We start from the raw sequence: 16,466 nt of genomic DNA on the forward strand, positions 1-16,466 counted from the left end.
CTGTTACTACATCATACACTTACTATGACTAATTTTGTTGTAAACAGGTCAGTGAATACCTTCATAATGCATTCTCTTGTTGTCACCACTAGATGCCAGCAATGTTTTTTCTAATCAATCTCTCCCTCAGCGGGGGTTTCCCCATATTTCCGTGACATCAGAGGTCAGGAAGAGGCAATAATGATCTCTTAACAAATATTTAATTGCAGCAAACCAGTCAGCGTTTAAGTGGTGGAAAGTGCTGACGATGTGATTTCATTGTCTTGCAGTTGTAGAAGGACGCACACACGCACGCGCACGTTTCCCACAGACGTTGAAGGCCTTACATTATGATTTAATTAGCATAATTCTGTTTTTTTGTTTGTTTATTATATTTAACTAATAAACGTCTTTGTTTGTTCTAGTATTATAAAGTACATGTTATATATCCGTTTTCCGAATCTGGGGTTTTATTAACCACAGAAACTACGTTCGAACACTTCCCTTATTTGTTACACTTCATCCGCCATGAATTGAATGTGTTTTATTGAAAGCTGATTTAGTGAAAGCTATTATTTTGTGACGGCTGTTCTTTCATAAAACGCTTTTCTGTTAACTAAATTATTAATGAGGAATCCTGCTCTCTTTTCATCCATTTCATCCTTTTTATTGGAGAAACGAAGTTATTCCAGTAGGACTATTTCCAGCACCATGGACAGTCCCAAATTTACCACACATTTGCAAAGGTCGAACCCAATTACTTTTCATGTTTAGGCGCGTTAAAGTTTACCTTTGCCGTCGCATTTTTGCATAAACACTCACAAGTCCAGATAACAGTCATTGACCTGTCTAATTTAGTCGCAGCCGCTCTTCAGTTCACTGTCATGAATATCCTAAAGGTGGAAAAAGAAAACCCCACGTGTTGTGTGGTTTGACGTGGTTTGCGGAGAGCGATCCGTGTGAACTGTGCCCTCCTCCCGGGCTTCTCTCGCGCAACACAGATACCGTTTCCTCGCGCATCTCCTTGCACAACGTCGCGCGCTCACGGGCCCCTCGCGGAGAGACAGACGTCACTGCTGTCAGTTTGTGGCCGTTCGTCACATCGGTGGGTTTCAGTTCGACTGAGATGCAGCTCAGACCCGCAGCCTTCTCGCAGAGCGCCTCGTTTTCTCGTCTTTCGTTTCAAACCACGACTACCGGTGAAGACAAAAACGGGAATGAATCACGGAACGCGACAATCTAACGGTGGAACGAAGGAGAAGACGTCGCCGGAATGACCCCTCATCACAAAGAAACGCGTTTCCCCGCGCTGCGCTCGTGAAGCTCATTCAACGGATTCAAAGGGGAGCGCGATCGAGCGGCTCTAGCTCACAACCAGCCGTCAATCATGCCGGTGCGACGAGGTCACGTCGCGCCACAGAACACGTTTCTCGGGATTATCATCCGCAAATTCGAGGGTCAAAGTAAGTGTCGCCTTCCAGATGTTGGAGGGGTGTTTTGTTTATTTAATTTCAACAAAAAAACCAGCATGTGATACGATTCACTTGCGGTTTGTTGTTTAGTGTGACCTCTAAATAGGAAGAATTTACCTCCACACACTGTCTGTACAACTTATTTAAGCCTTACTCCAATGTCCAAATTTAGAAATGGATACTTTGATTTGTTAGCGTTGTGCTGTTGCCGTTTGTAAACATTGATTAGTTAAGTGGTTGACAGCGCAGTAGATTTTGGATAGTGTTTGGACTCTTTCTCCATTAGTTGTTAGGGAGGAACTGTCCATTTATGTTATCCAGTGTTCAGCTAACATCGTGTCAGCATCTGAAAATGTCACCGTTTGTGTTGTGTTTGAGTGTTAATGTGTTTACTCACACTACCACAGGCACTCAGCTGAGGGGCCCAGTGTCCACTGCCAAAATATCACTCTTTCATGCCTTACTGTCTCCGCTGTTTTATATCAAGTAGAACTGTTAATAGAAAAGGACAGGTTCTTGTTGACAAGACCATTTGTGTAAATGTTTTTCAAAAAGGAATATTCCGTGTTCAGTTCATCTCAGTCAGTGTTGATTACCACAAGACATTATTTTGGCTTGTCCCCTTTTTTTCTTTAAAAAGGTGGAAGAAGAATTCTAAAAGTAGAATTTGGGAAGCTTATATATATATATATATATATATATATTAATTCAGTTAAAATTTGAGCTGTTTAATTGAATATAACTGTAACTATAGGAAAAAAAGTTACTAAATGAGTTTTTAAAGTAAAATCTTAAAATTAATTAAAATTAAAATTAAAAGTAAAAAGTAAATTAAAGTAAAAATTTTACATGATTTTTGTACTTTTGCAACACTCAAGTGTACAAATTAGCCCAATTCACTGTCATTGTAAGCACCTCATAATAACCTAGATTTATGCTTTTTTTTAGAAAAGGAGAGACAAGTGGTAATCAACTTTATGTCACAAATGCTTGATTGCGCTTTACTTGTATTAAACCCTAAATATTCCTTTAAATTGTTCCATACTTTCATATTTACTTTTTTTTTTTTTTTTGCTTATATGCTTATTGGTGTGAATAGCAGAGACTTGTCAACAATCACAGGTTTATATGCAACCAAATAACCCGTTAGTAATCAGATTAATGGCTCAATTAGACTGAAAAACACGATCGGAAACTCAATCTGAATAAATTTCGATCGGATTGGAAAGGGTGGTGTAGACCTTTTCTAATCTGACCGAAACAACATGTAAACATTTGATTGAGAAAACCGAAATTAGAAAATACTGTGCATGTGCAGTGACATAGAAATTGTGTAATGACATTTGACGTGTGGAACGAGCTGTTGTTTTTGTAGAATGAATGACTGTCATGTTATTCTGAAGTTCCACTCATCGTCTGTGAGCAACGTCCCATCAGTCCTCATTTCATACTCTCATCTACAGACGGCTTGTTTTGGCCACGGGAATGGGCAATTTTACTTCTTGATTAAAGCAGCACTGCGCAAAGCTTCATATGCTCGTCGTCTCCTAATTAGGTCCCGAAATAGATCAATTTTAAGTCTGCTCTTTAAAACGAAGAAAAGAAGCAATGGTAGAAGAATAGTATGTGCAGTTGGGAAACTCTGTATATTTATTCATTGTCCGCAGAAGATCAAATCCAGTATTGAAGCTTGTGACATATAAATGCACACATCAACCCAATCACTTTATTTAGCGTTCATGTAAACACTATGTTCAGATTCATTAATCAGAATGACTTAGTTCCTATTGAAACAAAAAGTGTAAACATAGTCAGTGTAACATCATAAAATTTGGCAAGGCATTCAGGCCTAATGACTCAAATTTACAACCTTACATTTGCTAATCTACAGGTGCACTCTGCCAAAAGCACAAGTGCTCATGTGGCAGGAAACACATTTGTAAAAGCTTTGAAAATGATTTAAAATATCTTTTCACCTCAGCTGCCTGTACACACTTTCTTTATTCCAATAACTCTTTTCTGCCTGTTTCTACAGACAAGAGATTTGTCATAGCCAATGCACGTGTTCAGAACTGTGCCATCATCTACTGCAATGACGCCTTCTGTGAGATGACAGGGTTTTCCCGGCCGGACATCATGCAGAAGCCGTGCACCTGTGACTTCCTGCACGGACAGCTGACCAAGCGGCACGCTATTGCGCAGGTAGCACAGGCTCTCCTGGGCTCGGAGGAACGCAAAGTAGAGATCACCTACCACCGCAAGGACGGTAAGTGTATGAGCGTTACGTGTTTATAGTAGTTTATTTAACCTTAGAATGTCTGTGGGTTGAGTTTACTAAATGTTACGGTGTATGTAAAAATTTTTCTTAGTATAATTTCTGTTTGAAACCTCAATGAAAGGAAAAAACCTTATATGCAAGCTGTTAATTTGATTCAGCACTTTTTCTCTGTGACACTATTAAATATCCCGGCCAGCCTGACATAGAAACAGCTTCTTAGCCAATAGACTGAGATTGGGGCGGAGCCATGTGTTGACTTACCAATGGCAGACAGGCAAAATTAAACCTGTTTATAGTAAATGAAAGCATTTACTATTTTTGCAGTTCCATTTGGTGATGGTAGTGGCACAGAAATGACACTCTTCAGCTTATATTCCACATTAATGATGTACTTGATTTGTGAGTCAAATTTCTGTCCTTTACACCAGAGGAAAACACTTTCCAGTGTATATTTCCTTTTGTCACTTTTTTATTATTCAATAGCACCTTTATTTCCTTTTGTATGGTCTTTCTAGGAATAAAATGATACTTGAGATATGGAACATAAACTGTGAGAGAGGGTAAAAAAGAGCATGTGTTTGAATTATTGCGGAGGAAGTTAAAGTCAGCACTGAAATGACAGCTCCTATTGTCTTCGACAATTTTGCTTCAGATCACAAGGAAACTGCTGAGAGCTGAGATCGTTTTTTCCTCTTCTGCTATAGTGTCTCTTGTAGTGAGAGACTACATGTCCCCAACAGAGGACATAGATTTTTCTTCTTTCTGTGCAAGAATCATAATAATCCCCTTACACACATTAAACCAAATTACTGTAAAATTACCAGATTGACTTTTCCCTTAAATAAATAAAATGTGCTGTGTTCTGGTGCTTTTTACTGTTATTACAAACATAAGCTTCACAATTCCGGTAAACTTTGTGATGCCAATCATCGTAAATGACCTTTAAACGCTGTGCTGTTGTCTTGATCTGTCTGGAGATAAAGCGTTTTAGTTTCACTGTCCAATTTAACAGAGACATCCAATTTTCATGTCCGTGGGGTTTAAACGACCTCAATAACATCATATTTAGCCCCTGGAATGTGAGTTTATTAGGGGAACCCGAATAGAAAACGTGTATTTTACACCCTGGAACGTGATTTTTAATGGAGGACCCCCTGGAATGCAATTGGGCTAGTTTTGGGCTAGTTTTAAGAAGCAGTTGGGCTAGTTTTGTTGTTTTTTTTCAAAGCAGAGCTAGCTGTAAACATTGCGTAGTTATCATAGAATGATTTTATGACTTCGTACATTGCTGCATGCTGACCTTCTATGTGCTCATGCCAAGCATAGACTTATGCTTTGTATACATGTAGCATCATAAGTGTATTTTGATGATAATATTACAACTTCCTTTACCTAAAAACATACCGGTATTTTAAAAAAAGGACCTGTTAATGCATTATTAGCTTATTTCTATTATAATATATATTGAAAATATTTTTTCAATAGATATAATCAACAACTTTTATATTTCTCCAATTCAGTTATGTCATTTACAGTGCTTCCTGGCAATGTAATTATTTTCCGTTTAGACTGTTTGTATTGTTGTGATTAACTTTGTAGTTGGTTGGCTTGGTTCATGGCTTGTTATGCTTTAACAATGACTTTTTTAAAATCCTTATGGGAAAAATGAATGCAAAATACCGCAGAACTAATGCTGATGGAAAAGCAGGCAGCAACTAATGCACTCTATAATTTGCTTTCATTTTTTTTTCTTTTGCTATGTTAATTTACAAGAAAATGGCAAATCAGTCAAACATTTGTAATTGCAAAATAATATAAAACTGGTTGCTCTTTTTAAAAAAACTGTGATGTCAGGATTAAAAAAAACAAAAGAGAGAGTATTCATCAGGAAAAATGAAGCATATGTGCTCTGAAAGAAAACACAAATATCATCTATAAAGGGCAAACATTATATGCTGAGTCCTGTTATATGAATTAATACATTTAATACATTAGTCAAACTTCCTTACAACAGCACACACCAGGCCCCTGTCCTCCCGCTGAGAACTCTTTATTCAATAATATCAATATTCTTCTCTTATGTTTCTCATCTGGTTACTGTAGTGCATGCAGAGGCACTTCTTGTGTCTCCCCATCTCGTATTTCATCTCTCATGATGATTCTCTGGAGAACTGTAATGGGAGACTCTATCTGCTCAAATCTGTCTGGGAAAAAACCTTATTCCTTCAGCAAAGAAGTCATAACCATAACTATTACACGCCCTCTTAATTGAAAGAGTAAACTCATAATTATCCAAATGGAAATAATCCATTAGAGCCATCACTGATCTTTCATGCCTTTAAAAATTCAGTAGCAGTTTAAGAGTCTTTTAAATAGAGTTCCTTCCTGGAATGACCATTCATATAATTCTGTCAGTCACACTGCTACGAGTATAAAAAAGCAGCTGTAATTTATCTGACATGTCTTCTGCATTAAACTCCTGACTTCTCTTCATAATTATGTCCCGGGAGAACTTTGAGCTACTGTTTCTAGACCTTACTTTATTGTCAGGTGAAATCTCTTGACTCTGTTCTGCGTGCCTCTTAGACATCATATGAACATATAAAATAATGGACGTGTCATTACTTTGGTTTCCACCCCAGAGACTGCATATAAATTCACTTCTCTCTCTGAGGTGTAAATGGGGCCTCTCAGTGAGCCGTAGCACAGCACATTCTGGTCCTGCTCTCTGTAGAGATTTTAGTGGCTTCTACTGTGAGTGCATTAAACTGTGAATGATGAGCAGGTGCGTGTAGCATTTTTAGAAAGCCTGTGTGTCTTTCTCTCTCTGTTTTCATACCATCTTCAGTTTTCATCCTTCTGTCCGCACTCATAAAAGTAACAAATAAATTTAGAACAAAGGAGTTTTGTATTCTTACATCATGGTAGAACCTTTTTAACGTTTTTTCTCAAACGCTTTTATCTTATTTATCTCCATAGACTCATTGTCAAGGATCAATTACTCCATCAAAACCAAACCATAAACGTGTTCTTTTTATAAACTGGATGTCATTTAACATTTAGGTATTCACTTTTAAACTAAACACAATGATTAAAAAAAAACACATACTCACAGTCACTTCATTTCCATTATAAAATGACACCTTCGCTTATTCATGGAAGCATGAAGCCTACTGAAATTGCTATATTCATCACACAGTACTAATGAAAATTCAGTTTTAAATGTCAAATTGTGAGTGTAAATGACATTTAGAGATGATTTTGCTACTATTATTACATAAACACATAGCAGCTAGTACATTTCAGTTTTAATAATAATCACTTATACAATTTAATATTTAAATTAAATGGTAATAAGAAATGGCAAATGCAAATTACATTATTGAATTTGAGTTTGCATTTTCATTTTGCATAAAATATAGAACATGTAAATTTAAATACTCAAATTCCATTGTGCATATTATATTTTAAATTAATTCAATAATCAATATCAATTTAGCCTACTTTATGCTTCCATATAGTTTGTCTAATCAAAAAAAAAAAATGCTGCAAAGAACCACTGAATAACCTTTAAGAGTGTGTGGTCATATTAGAACTCATTCAATTACATTTGTGACACACACACTGAATTGTACCATACAAAGCTAGGTCCTCATGAGTATGGGTCATGCCTTATTTAGCATTTATATTGCAGTAGAATGTGATAGCCCTGCATAATTCTTCTGAGACTTCCTGTCTGAGAGGACACTGTTATCCTACACTGCTGGCGTGGCAGTTTCCCAGGTGCAAAGGATTTAATTCATTCAATAGGAATAAAATAAATAATACAATTCAGCTAAAGCTATTTTGTACAGTATTTTTTGCATTCAGCTTTTGTATGTTTTCATGCTGCAATGCACTAACCACAGTCCTTCCCTCTTCTGAGTGCTCTCTTTGTTATATTTGGAACATTTTGTAAATTGTGACCCTGGACCAAAAAACATTCTCCTAGTCTTAAAGGAGAAATCCACTTCCAAAACAAAGATTCACATATGATGTACTCACCCTCTTGTCATCCAAGATGTTCATGTCTTTCTTTCTTCAGTCGTAAAGAAATTGTTTTTTTAGGGAAAACATTTCTGCATTTTTCTCCACATAATGGACTGCTATGGTGCCCCGATTTTGAACTTCCAAAATGCAGTTTAAATGCGACTTCAAATGATTCCAAATGCGGTTGTAAACAATCCCAGCTGAGGAAGAAGGGTCTTATCTAGCGAAACGATCGGTTATTTTCATTAAAAAAATTAAATTTAAATACTTTTTAATCTCAAACGCTCGTCTTGCCTTTCTCTCCCTGAACTCTGTGTATTCTGGCTCAAGACAGTTAGGGTATGTCAAAAAACTCCAATCGTATTTTCTCCCTCAACTTCAAAAATCATTTTAAAATCATCCTACATCTCTGCAGAAGTTCCGACCCAGTCTTTGCAAAGAGACCATTAAAGAAGATCAAACACCCTTAACAAAAAGGTAAAACCGCGATATAGGACAATTTTGAAGTTGAGGGAGAACGTGAGATGGGAGTTTTTCGACATACCCTAAATGTCATGAACCGGAACAAAAATAGTCCAGGCAGAGTAAGACAAGATGAGCGTTTGGCATTAAAAAGTGTATAAGTTGTATTATTTTTATTAAAATAACAGATCGTTACGCTAGATAAGACCCTTCTTTCTTAGCTGGGATCGTTTACAACCGCATTTGGGATCGTTTGAAGCCGCATTTAAACTGCATTTTGGAAGTTCAAAATTGGGGCACCATATCAGTCCATTATATGAAGAAAAATGCTGAAATGTTTTGCTCAAAAAACATAATTTCTTTACAACTGAAGAAAGAAAGGCATGAGCATCTTGGATGACAAGGGGGTGAGTAAATTATTTGTAAGTTGTTGTTCTGGAAGTGGAGTTTTCCTTTAAGTAGCATGGGTATATTTGTAGCAATAGCCAAAAATACATTGTTGATTTTTCTTTTATGCCAAAAATCATTAGGATATTAAGTAAAGATCATGTTCCATGAAGATATTTTGTAAATGCCCAACTGTAAATATATCAAAACCTAATTTTTGATTATTAATATGCATTACTAAGAACTTCATTTGGACAACTTTAAAGGTGATTTTCTCAATATTTTGATTTTTTTTGCACCCTCAGATTCCAGATTTTCAAATAGTTGTATCTCAGCCAAATATTGTCCAATTCTAACAAACCATACATTAGTGGAAAGCTTATTTATTTAGCTTTTTTATATATAAATCTCAATTTCAAAAAATTGACCCCTCTGACTGGTTTTGTGATCCAGGGTCACAATTGTGGCTCAAGTCCTCAAATCTTAAATCTCAAGTCCTTTATAAGTCAAATTGAGAATGTATTCCTACAAATAACAATAGAAAATATAATTAAGATAAGTTGTTAACAAAACATTAGTTAATGTACATCAGAATACTAATACTACTGAATTTTTTATCAATATATTGTCAAATGTATTGTACATGAACCATCAGCATTAGCTTATTTTTTGTTACAGCAGTACTGAAGTTATGAACTGTGACCAAATATGAATTCAGATGACATTTGTGGGTAAATAAAAGTGCTAGCTCATGATTGTGTATATTGTCAGTCGAAGAGGAAGTGTTTGGAAAGAGTGACCCATGACTCTCTCTGTCTTTTATTCTTTGCGCTTTGCTTTGCTAATGAACATATGCTGTCATGTTGCCTGCAGGCCTTTCTGTATGATTAATGAGCTGTGTTTATTAACCCACGGATCCACCAATCAGCACACAGCTCAGTGTACCAGTCATTTCAAAGACTGAACACAACTGTGTCAAAGGCTGTATAAATGCTGTTAGTACAGAAATCAGGTGATGAATGGCAATAATGACGATGTGTTCATACATTCAAAATTCACTCACTTTAACATCTGGCTCAGTTCTTTCTTTCTGGCCCTTCTTTCCAAACTCAGTTGGCCTAGCACACATAATCATCAGGATTTACTTTCTAATGAAATTGGAATTATTCACACTTGTGCCTCTGTATCTTGTATCTTAAGTCTGTGAAAATGAAATCTGTCGATACAGATCCTCTTTCTATTATGAGCAGATTAAATGTTACAGTTTCACTTTGGCAGAGACAGAAGAGAGAGGAGGACACACACACACAGAAAGGTATTTATAGCTCTTGTGCTTTTGGTAGGTATGATGTTTGGAGTCTCTGCTCAGGGGAACAGAGACACAGACTGCACTGCTGTACTGTTAACCCACAGCAATATAGCAGAAACTAACCCTATCAGCGTTAGTCATTATTATTATTAGCAAGAATGTAAAATGCTTTGTCAGATTGTGAATGCTTTTAACACTCTGCATAAGGAACAAGAGTATTACAGGTTTGTTTGAGGAGATACTGACATGTTTCATTGCTAGCAGACTGTAAACACACATATATATGTCCTGGCAGACTACAAACCTTGTCTCATCACTATGAGTAGAATTAGAGAAGCACTGAGCAGATGAGTGTTAGAGCTCTGTAAAGAGATACAAATAGTCATTCTGAACCTATGAGCTCAACAGTCAGATGGGGATTGTGTTAACATGACTGGCCTCATGTTTAGTTCTAAGACAACAGGCCACATTCTCTGAATGTGTCTGACAACATGCCCACTGACCATCATGGAGCTGACTAAATTATGAGGTCATGTGCATGTTGTATGTTACATTGTAGAAATATGTTGCTGTTTCTACCTGATATAGCTCTTGTATTCTGTTTCATTACAAAAGGCTAATGCAAACAAAAGTTATTAGCATTTTTGGAAATTTTATTATTAATGGTTACTTTTGACCAATAGGTGGCACTACTACCAAAATGATGTGGCGTGGTCAGTGTGAGGTGCCAATGGCACATGCCAAATTTGGTGTCAATATGGTGTCAATATACAACCTCAGATGCAGTTTGGCAAATTTGTTGATGTGTTAAATGAAAAATGTTTTGTATATTAACACAAAATCCATAACTTTTTTGTCAGCATGGTCTGAAGATGATCAAATTTGGTGAAAATCGGATCAGCGGTCTAGGAGGAGTTCGAAAAAGTAGGTTTGAACATTAATCAAAATGGCGGACAGGAAGTACGGACAATTTTGGCATAATTGGTATTGATGTTCTCAGCATGACCCAAGGAATCTTTTGAGATCAGTTTCATTACAGTAGGCCCATGTAATCAAATGTTATTAGCATTTAAATAAAATTCTTTATAATTTTTAGCCACAAAGTTTTTGAGTCGTGTCAGGGCATGGTGTCAAAGACACCGTAATTTTGAGTAATGTAAGGAAAGAGTTTCGTAATGATACGCCAGTTTGGTAATGATACGCCAGTGTGTTCGTAAAAATATAGCTTTTTTATGACAAAATTCAAAATGGCTAATGCCCAAAATGGCTGACATGGAAAAATTGGGTATGGTTTCACTCTGCATGGTCCACCGAATCTAAAGAGACCAGTTTTGTAATTTTTAGCCGAACTATTGAGAAGTTATAAGCAAAAAGAGCCATTTTTCATATCTCTTGACCACTAGGTGGCACTGTGCCGAAACATCGGAAGTAGCCTCTGGTCATGCTTGTTATAACACACACCAAGTTTGGTCTCAATATGCCAAACCGTTGCAGAGATATAGCCTCACATCCATTTTTGCATGCTTTTTGTAAAATTCATTTGCACATTATTCAAGAACGGTTTGACTTGAAAAAAGTAGTTTTTTTGAAACTGTATGAAATTAAATATACTTTTAAGGTTAAGGCACATTTTAAAGTTCATTTTTTAAATTTAGTTCCAAAAAATTCCTGTTTATAAATTGGCAGATTGCTGCAATGAATCCTTGTCATAACTTGGTCTTCTGATTAAATGAAGACTTCTCTCTGGCGATGTATGATGAACTTCTCAAATAATTTAGTCTGCATTTAGTTACACAAAGTCACTTCATGCTTCTGCCAAATCATGAAAAGATGAAGTGTAAACACCTTCGAGACGCATTCTGAGACTCAGCCACTCAAGCCTCTTAGGCAGACACATACATGCAGTGACTATAGGTCCTGACTTCAGTAAATGACAGAACATTTTTGGGGTTGTGATTAGTTGGTTAGTCCTGGAAATTCACTCTCACACAGACAGACAAGTAACACAAGAACAACAACTCACAAGGAGTTGACAAGATTTGAAGCCTGATCATTTTTGGAAAAAGTAGGCTGAGGCAGCTCATAATGGGCTGTCTGACATGTTGACCACCCATTGTGCGAGTGTGTTACAGTGTTTTCTGTCTCTCCTGTAGTGCAGTAATAACCAACCTTTCACACGCTCCTCAAAGACCAATCAGTCACAGTGCTTGAACCAGTGTATGTGTGTGTTTGCATTGGATGGCTGCGCTGGGAAATTGAGATTGCAGACAATGAATAATTCAGCCAGACAGTTTCTTCACCTTATACATTCAGGATGTACTCATAAACGTAATGTATACCTTTTCACATAAACGCAAACAAGCACATCGTGCATGTACGTGCACAGTAATGGTGAACATCACAGAATAAATCACTCAGGAAAACATGATTCAAGAAAAATGTCACCACTTCTGTAAGGAAAAACAAGAAAGTTAGACAGGATGTAGTGAATGAATGATCTTTTCTAAATTGTTTCGAAAAGGCATGATGGGTGAATGTGAATGCTTATGTGTGTGTGTGCTGGTGTGTAGGTGCGTATGGATTACTCTGTTTAAAGAAGTCTCCACAGGCTCTGTAGGTTTAATTATTGATAGTGGAAATTGAATCTAATGAAATTTCCATCGTCTTGAAACAAGAACTGAGCTTAAAACATTCTGTATGTTCATAAACAGAAGAAAATGAAAATACTCTTACCCTATCAGATAATTTCAGTGACCTGCATTCTTTATAAAACTGAATGATCATCCGCTTTAGATTAGAAAGCATGTGACCTTAAGATAGGACATGGGAATATTGTCTTGGAAATAAATGTAATTCACATGATCTGCCAGCCGTTATTTATTAGAGTTCCCGCTTAGAGTTTGGATGCTTTTCCACCCAAAACATTTAGTAGTGCAACAGTAAATGCATTATTTTGGTCAAAGATCTCTCTTGGGAAAGCTCAACCTTTAATGGGGCGGATGCTTAGCATCTCAAGTAACAACAGAAATTAACAAACAGACAGTGAAACTGCCTGTGTCTCTTGTAAGTGAAGGGGACAACCAATGTGGAAGAGCTGCAGAATTGTTACACATAACATAGTTCACCTCAGGACACTTTTGCAATTTATGTGTGGGGAATGAAAATTGCAGTACCTGAGCTGATTTTCTTTTACTGTCATGGTGTGATGGTCGCCTGATCAATGCAGCTGCTGCACAGAGAAACTTGTCAGAGTTTGAAAGAAAACAGCATGATCAAAGCCATAAAAATGTTGCTAAAATTGTACTACAATAAGAGTGCTGGTTCCACACAGCAGTGCTAATTCATCAAAGACAAAAGAATTTCCTTTGAGAAATGCTACAGTACAACATTTATTCTCTGGCTAAACAACAGTGTGGCTCTGATCACTGTCAACAGCAGATTGTTCAGCTTGGAAAGTTAAAATGTTCAACTTTCTTACAAAACTTTGGAAAAAATTACTTGGATGTATATGACATCACACCAACAGGGCAACAACAGTAGAGATGTACACACTTCTCTTGGTTCACACCTGGATTAAAATTCCCTGATTATTTAGTCACCCCCATGTCATCCAAGATGTTCATGTCTTTCTTTCTTCAGTCGAAAAGAAATTAAGGTTCATGGGGAAAACATTCCAGGATTTTTCTCCATATAGTGGACTTCAATGGGGATCAGCTAAAGTTTCAGTGCAGCTTCAAAGAGCTTTACACAATCCCAGCCAAGGAATAAGGGTCTTTTCTAGAAAAACGATCGATTATAACGATTTTAACACAAATGCTCGTCTTCAACTAGCTCTGCAATGCGAATATGCGACTTCACACATTAAGTAATCACATTGGACGTATGGTTAGTTCTTTGTCTGTGTACTCCAGTTCAGTAGGGTAGGGCAGGGCTAAAACATTTCATTTCCTCCTTCAACTTCAAAATCATCCAACATCATTGTTTTATCTTTTTTGTAAAGGGTGTTTGAATTTCTTTGCACGTTTGCTTTGTAAACTCTGGGTCGGTACTTCCATGATGTAATGCGTGAAGTTGTGGACACAAAGCCAGTGCAAGATATATATGTTTTAATATTTTTTTTTTAAGAATGACTGATCGTATCACTAGATAAGTCCCTTATTCCTCAGCTGGGATCATGTAGAGCCCCTTTGAAGTTGCATTGAAACTGCAATTTGAACCTTCAACCTATTGGGACCCATTGAAGTCCACTATATGGAGAAAAATCCTGGAATGTTTTCCTCAAAAACCTTTATTTCTTTTCAACTAAAGAAAGAAAAACATGACTATCTTGGATGACAAAGGGGTGAGTAAATGTTGAAATTTTAATTCTGGAGTGAAAAAATTCCACTTAATTCACAACACGTGTTTATATGCACAAATTTGCATAAAACAGATTCAGAACATTTCCATATAACAGGCTTCCGCACAGCCATTCGTAACTCAGCAAAGCTGTTTAGAAGGACATTTGTTGCTGTTTTTTTTTAGTACATTTAAAATGAATTTTAATTTAAGAGTTATGGCTGAATCATGATTTTTTCATAAAAAGGTTTATATGCAAATATCACACAAATTTGTGCATGCACACGGATAGTGTTTGAGACCTAGTGTTTCAACATTGCATGATAAAACTGTCTAGCAAACATATACAGATGTAAGTGTTTATAATTGCACTTTATGTGGTGACATTTGATATAATGGTATTCAAGTCAAATTTCTTATCTAATACAACTGAATCAATCTGACAATATTGGGTGACTATTTGTTGTTGCAAGACTTCTAACACATTAGTCAAAAGGTCAGGATCAGGTAGAAATAGCTCCTTACAGTTTCATTTTCATTTCTGACAGTGTTAAAGTCTTGATAACGATCTTTTTTTAATCTATTTCTTACTTGATTTAACCCATAAAATGACTTTTGTTGATGTAACCACATTTTTAGGCTACCCGAAAAAAAGGCTTAACTCTTTAATAGTTTAAGCTCATTAATGCTGAGAGCTCAATGTGCCCTGTTAACCTCTCTCAGTGTATCTTGCTAGTTTGACTGTGGTTTCTCCTGCTTTACACACTCAAGACAAGCATCAGATCGCATTTCTTTTAAGACGTCATTGGGTCAACAGATTCATTCTTTATTTATGGAGGTCACTGTAATTGAGCAATTTTAAAATACCTCTGTAAGTCCACATTGCACAAACATGTGCATGTTTGTTTATGTTTATGTGTGTTTATATTCACAACTGTATACACAGAACATACACACATCAAACTCCTTCTCAAACCGAGAGGCTGACATTACAGTTGTGCTTGAAATAATTGTCCTGTGTGACCTATTGATGTCCTACATCATGCAAAGACTTTTATTAAGTAATTAAATAGAACTTTACATTTTTGGACATCCCCATTTTCCATTGGAAATATAATATACTATATGCTAAATTTTTTTTTAAAGAAAACATATAAAAAAAATATATAAACTTGCTGGAGGTTTTTCATCTGCCTTACTAGACTATTTAATTCATTTAAAGCAGCACCACAGCACCATGAAATTCAAGCGTTTAAAGCACTTATTTAGTTCCATAAAGCTAATCTCTTAAGCTTCTCTTGTCCTTTCAGTCTACACACACACGCAAACAAGAATTCCCCCATTGGTTTCCTCAGTTTGCCTCTCACCTAGGTTAATGCCAAACATAACCAACCAGGACTGTTTGAGATTAAAACTGACAGGTTGTTGCACTCCCCAAACATTTTCTGCTGTAAAACGGATATTTATGCTCAGTCATGCAATAAATTCTATTCCACACAGAGCTAAGCCAATATCCAAAGAATTCAAATGACATCATAAGCTCTGGAAAATAACACTCCAAGCTAGTTTATTTAACTTTTACTTCACTGTGGACAGTATGCTTTTGTAGATATTTTTAGATAGCATTTTTATGGTGAAAATTACATAACCTAATCTTTGGATAATGTAACATACATGAGCTTGCAGCAGCTTTGCGATTTTAGTCTTTGTTATTTTATAGTACTTTTTTCTGTCACACTTTTTTTTTTTATAAAGCTGTGTGAACAAGACAGTTTTGAGTTTTCTGAAGAGGAAGTGGATTCAAGATATGGAGGTAGAAAGTCTGTTAGAGAGTGTGAAACATCTGCCCATCCATCAGTTTCTGACATGGTAAAATATAAAAACGAACTGCTGGAGCTCAAAATGCTTTTTTAGAAGTTTTTCCTCCTGGCCTACAGTGATCGTGCTGCATTTCTCTCCCTGTCTCAGGATGTATTGCATTATGTGGTAACACTGACAGTGATGTAGTGGAGGGTCATAGACTGCTTACTCTGGGCATACCTGAATCTTGTATTCCATTTGTCAACTGCAGAAAGAGAGGGATAGATTACATTAAATTCGTTAATACACTTAATCACTATCATTCATTTTAAAACTTTACAGTCCTGGCTACTAATTAGTCTATACAGCAGTGTGAAAATGCTCAATATACTGTTATGAAATACCTGTTCAC

The 16,466-nt window shown here is 36.4% G+C and overlaps 1 protein-coding gene across 1 annotated transcript in view; it reads left to right on the forward strand.

Moving 5' to 3' along the window:
* The first annotated feature begins 910 nt into the window (after positions 1-910).
* Positions 911-16,466, forward strand: part of kcnh7 (potassium channel, voltage gated eag related subfamily H, member 7) — a 59,421-nt gene continuing 43,865 nt past the window's right edge. The window contains 2 exon segments of the mRNA XM_051112354.1: positions 911-1,442; positions 3,487-3,717. Of these exon segments, the coding sequence (XP_050968311.1) occupies positions 1,367-1,442; positions 3,487-3,717 (307 nt within the window). The 5' untranslated portion in view covers positions 911-1,366.

This window comes from Labeo rohita, chromosome 6 (assembly GCF_022985175.1).
Source record: "Labeo rohita strain BAU-BD-2019 chromosome 6, IGBB_LRoh.1.0, whole genome shotgun sequence".
NCBI classification, from domain to species: domain Eukaryota; kingdom Metazoa; phylum Chordata; class Actinopteri; order Cypriniformes; family Cyprinidae; genus Labeo; species Labeo rohita.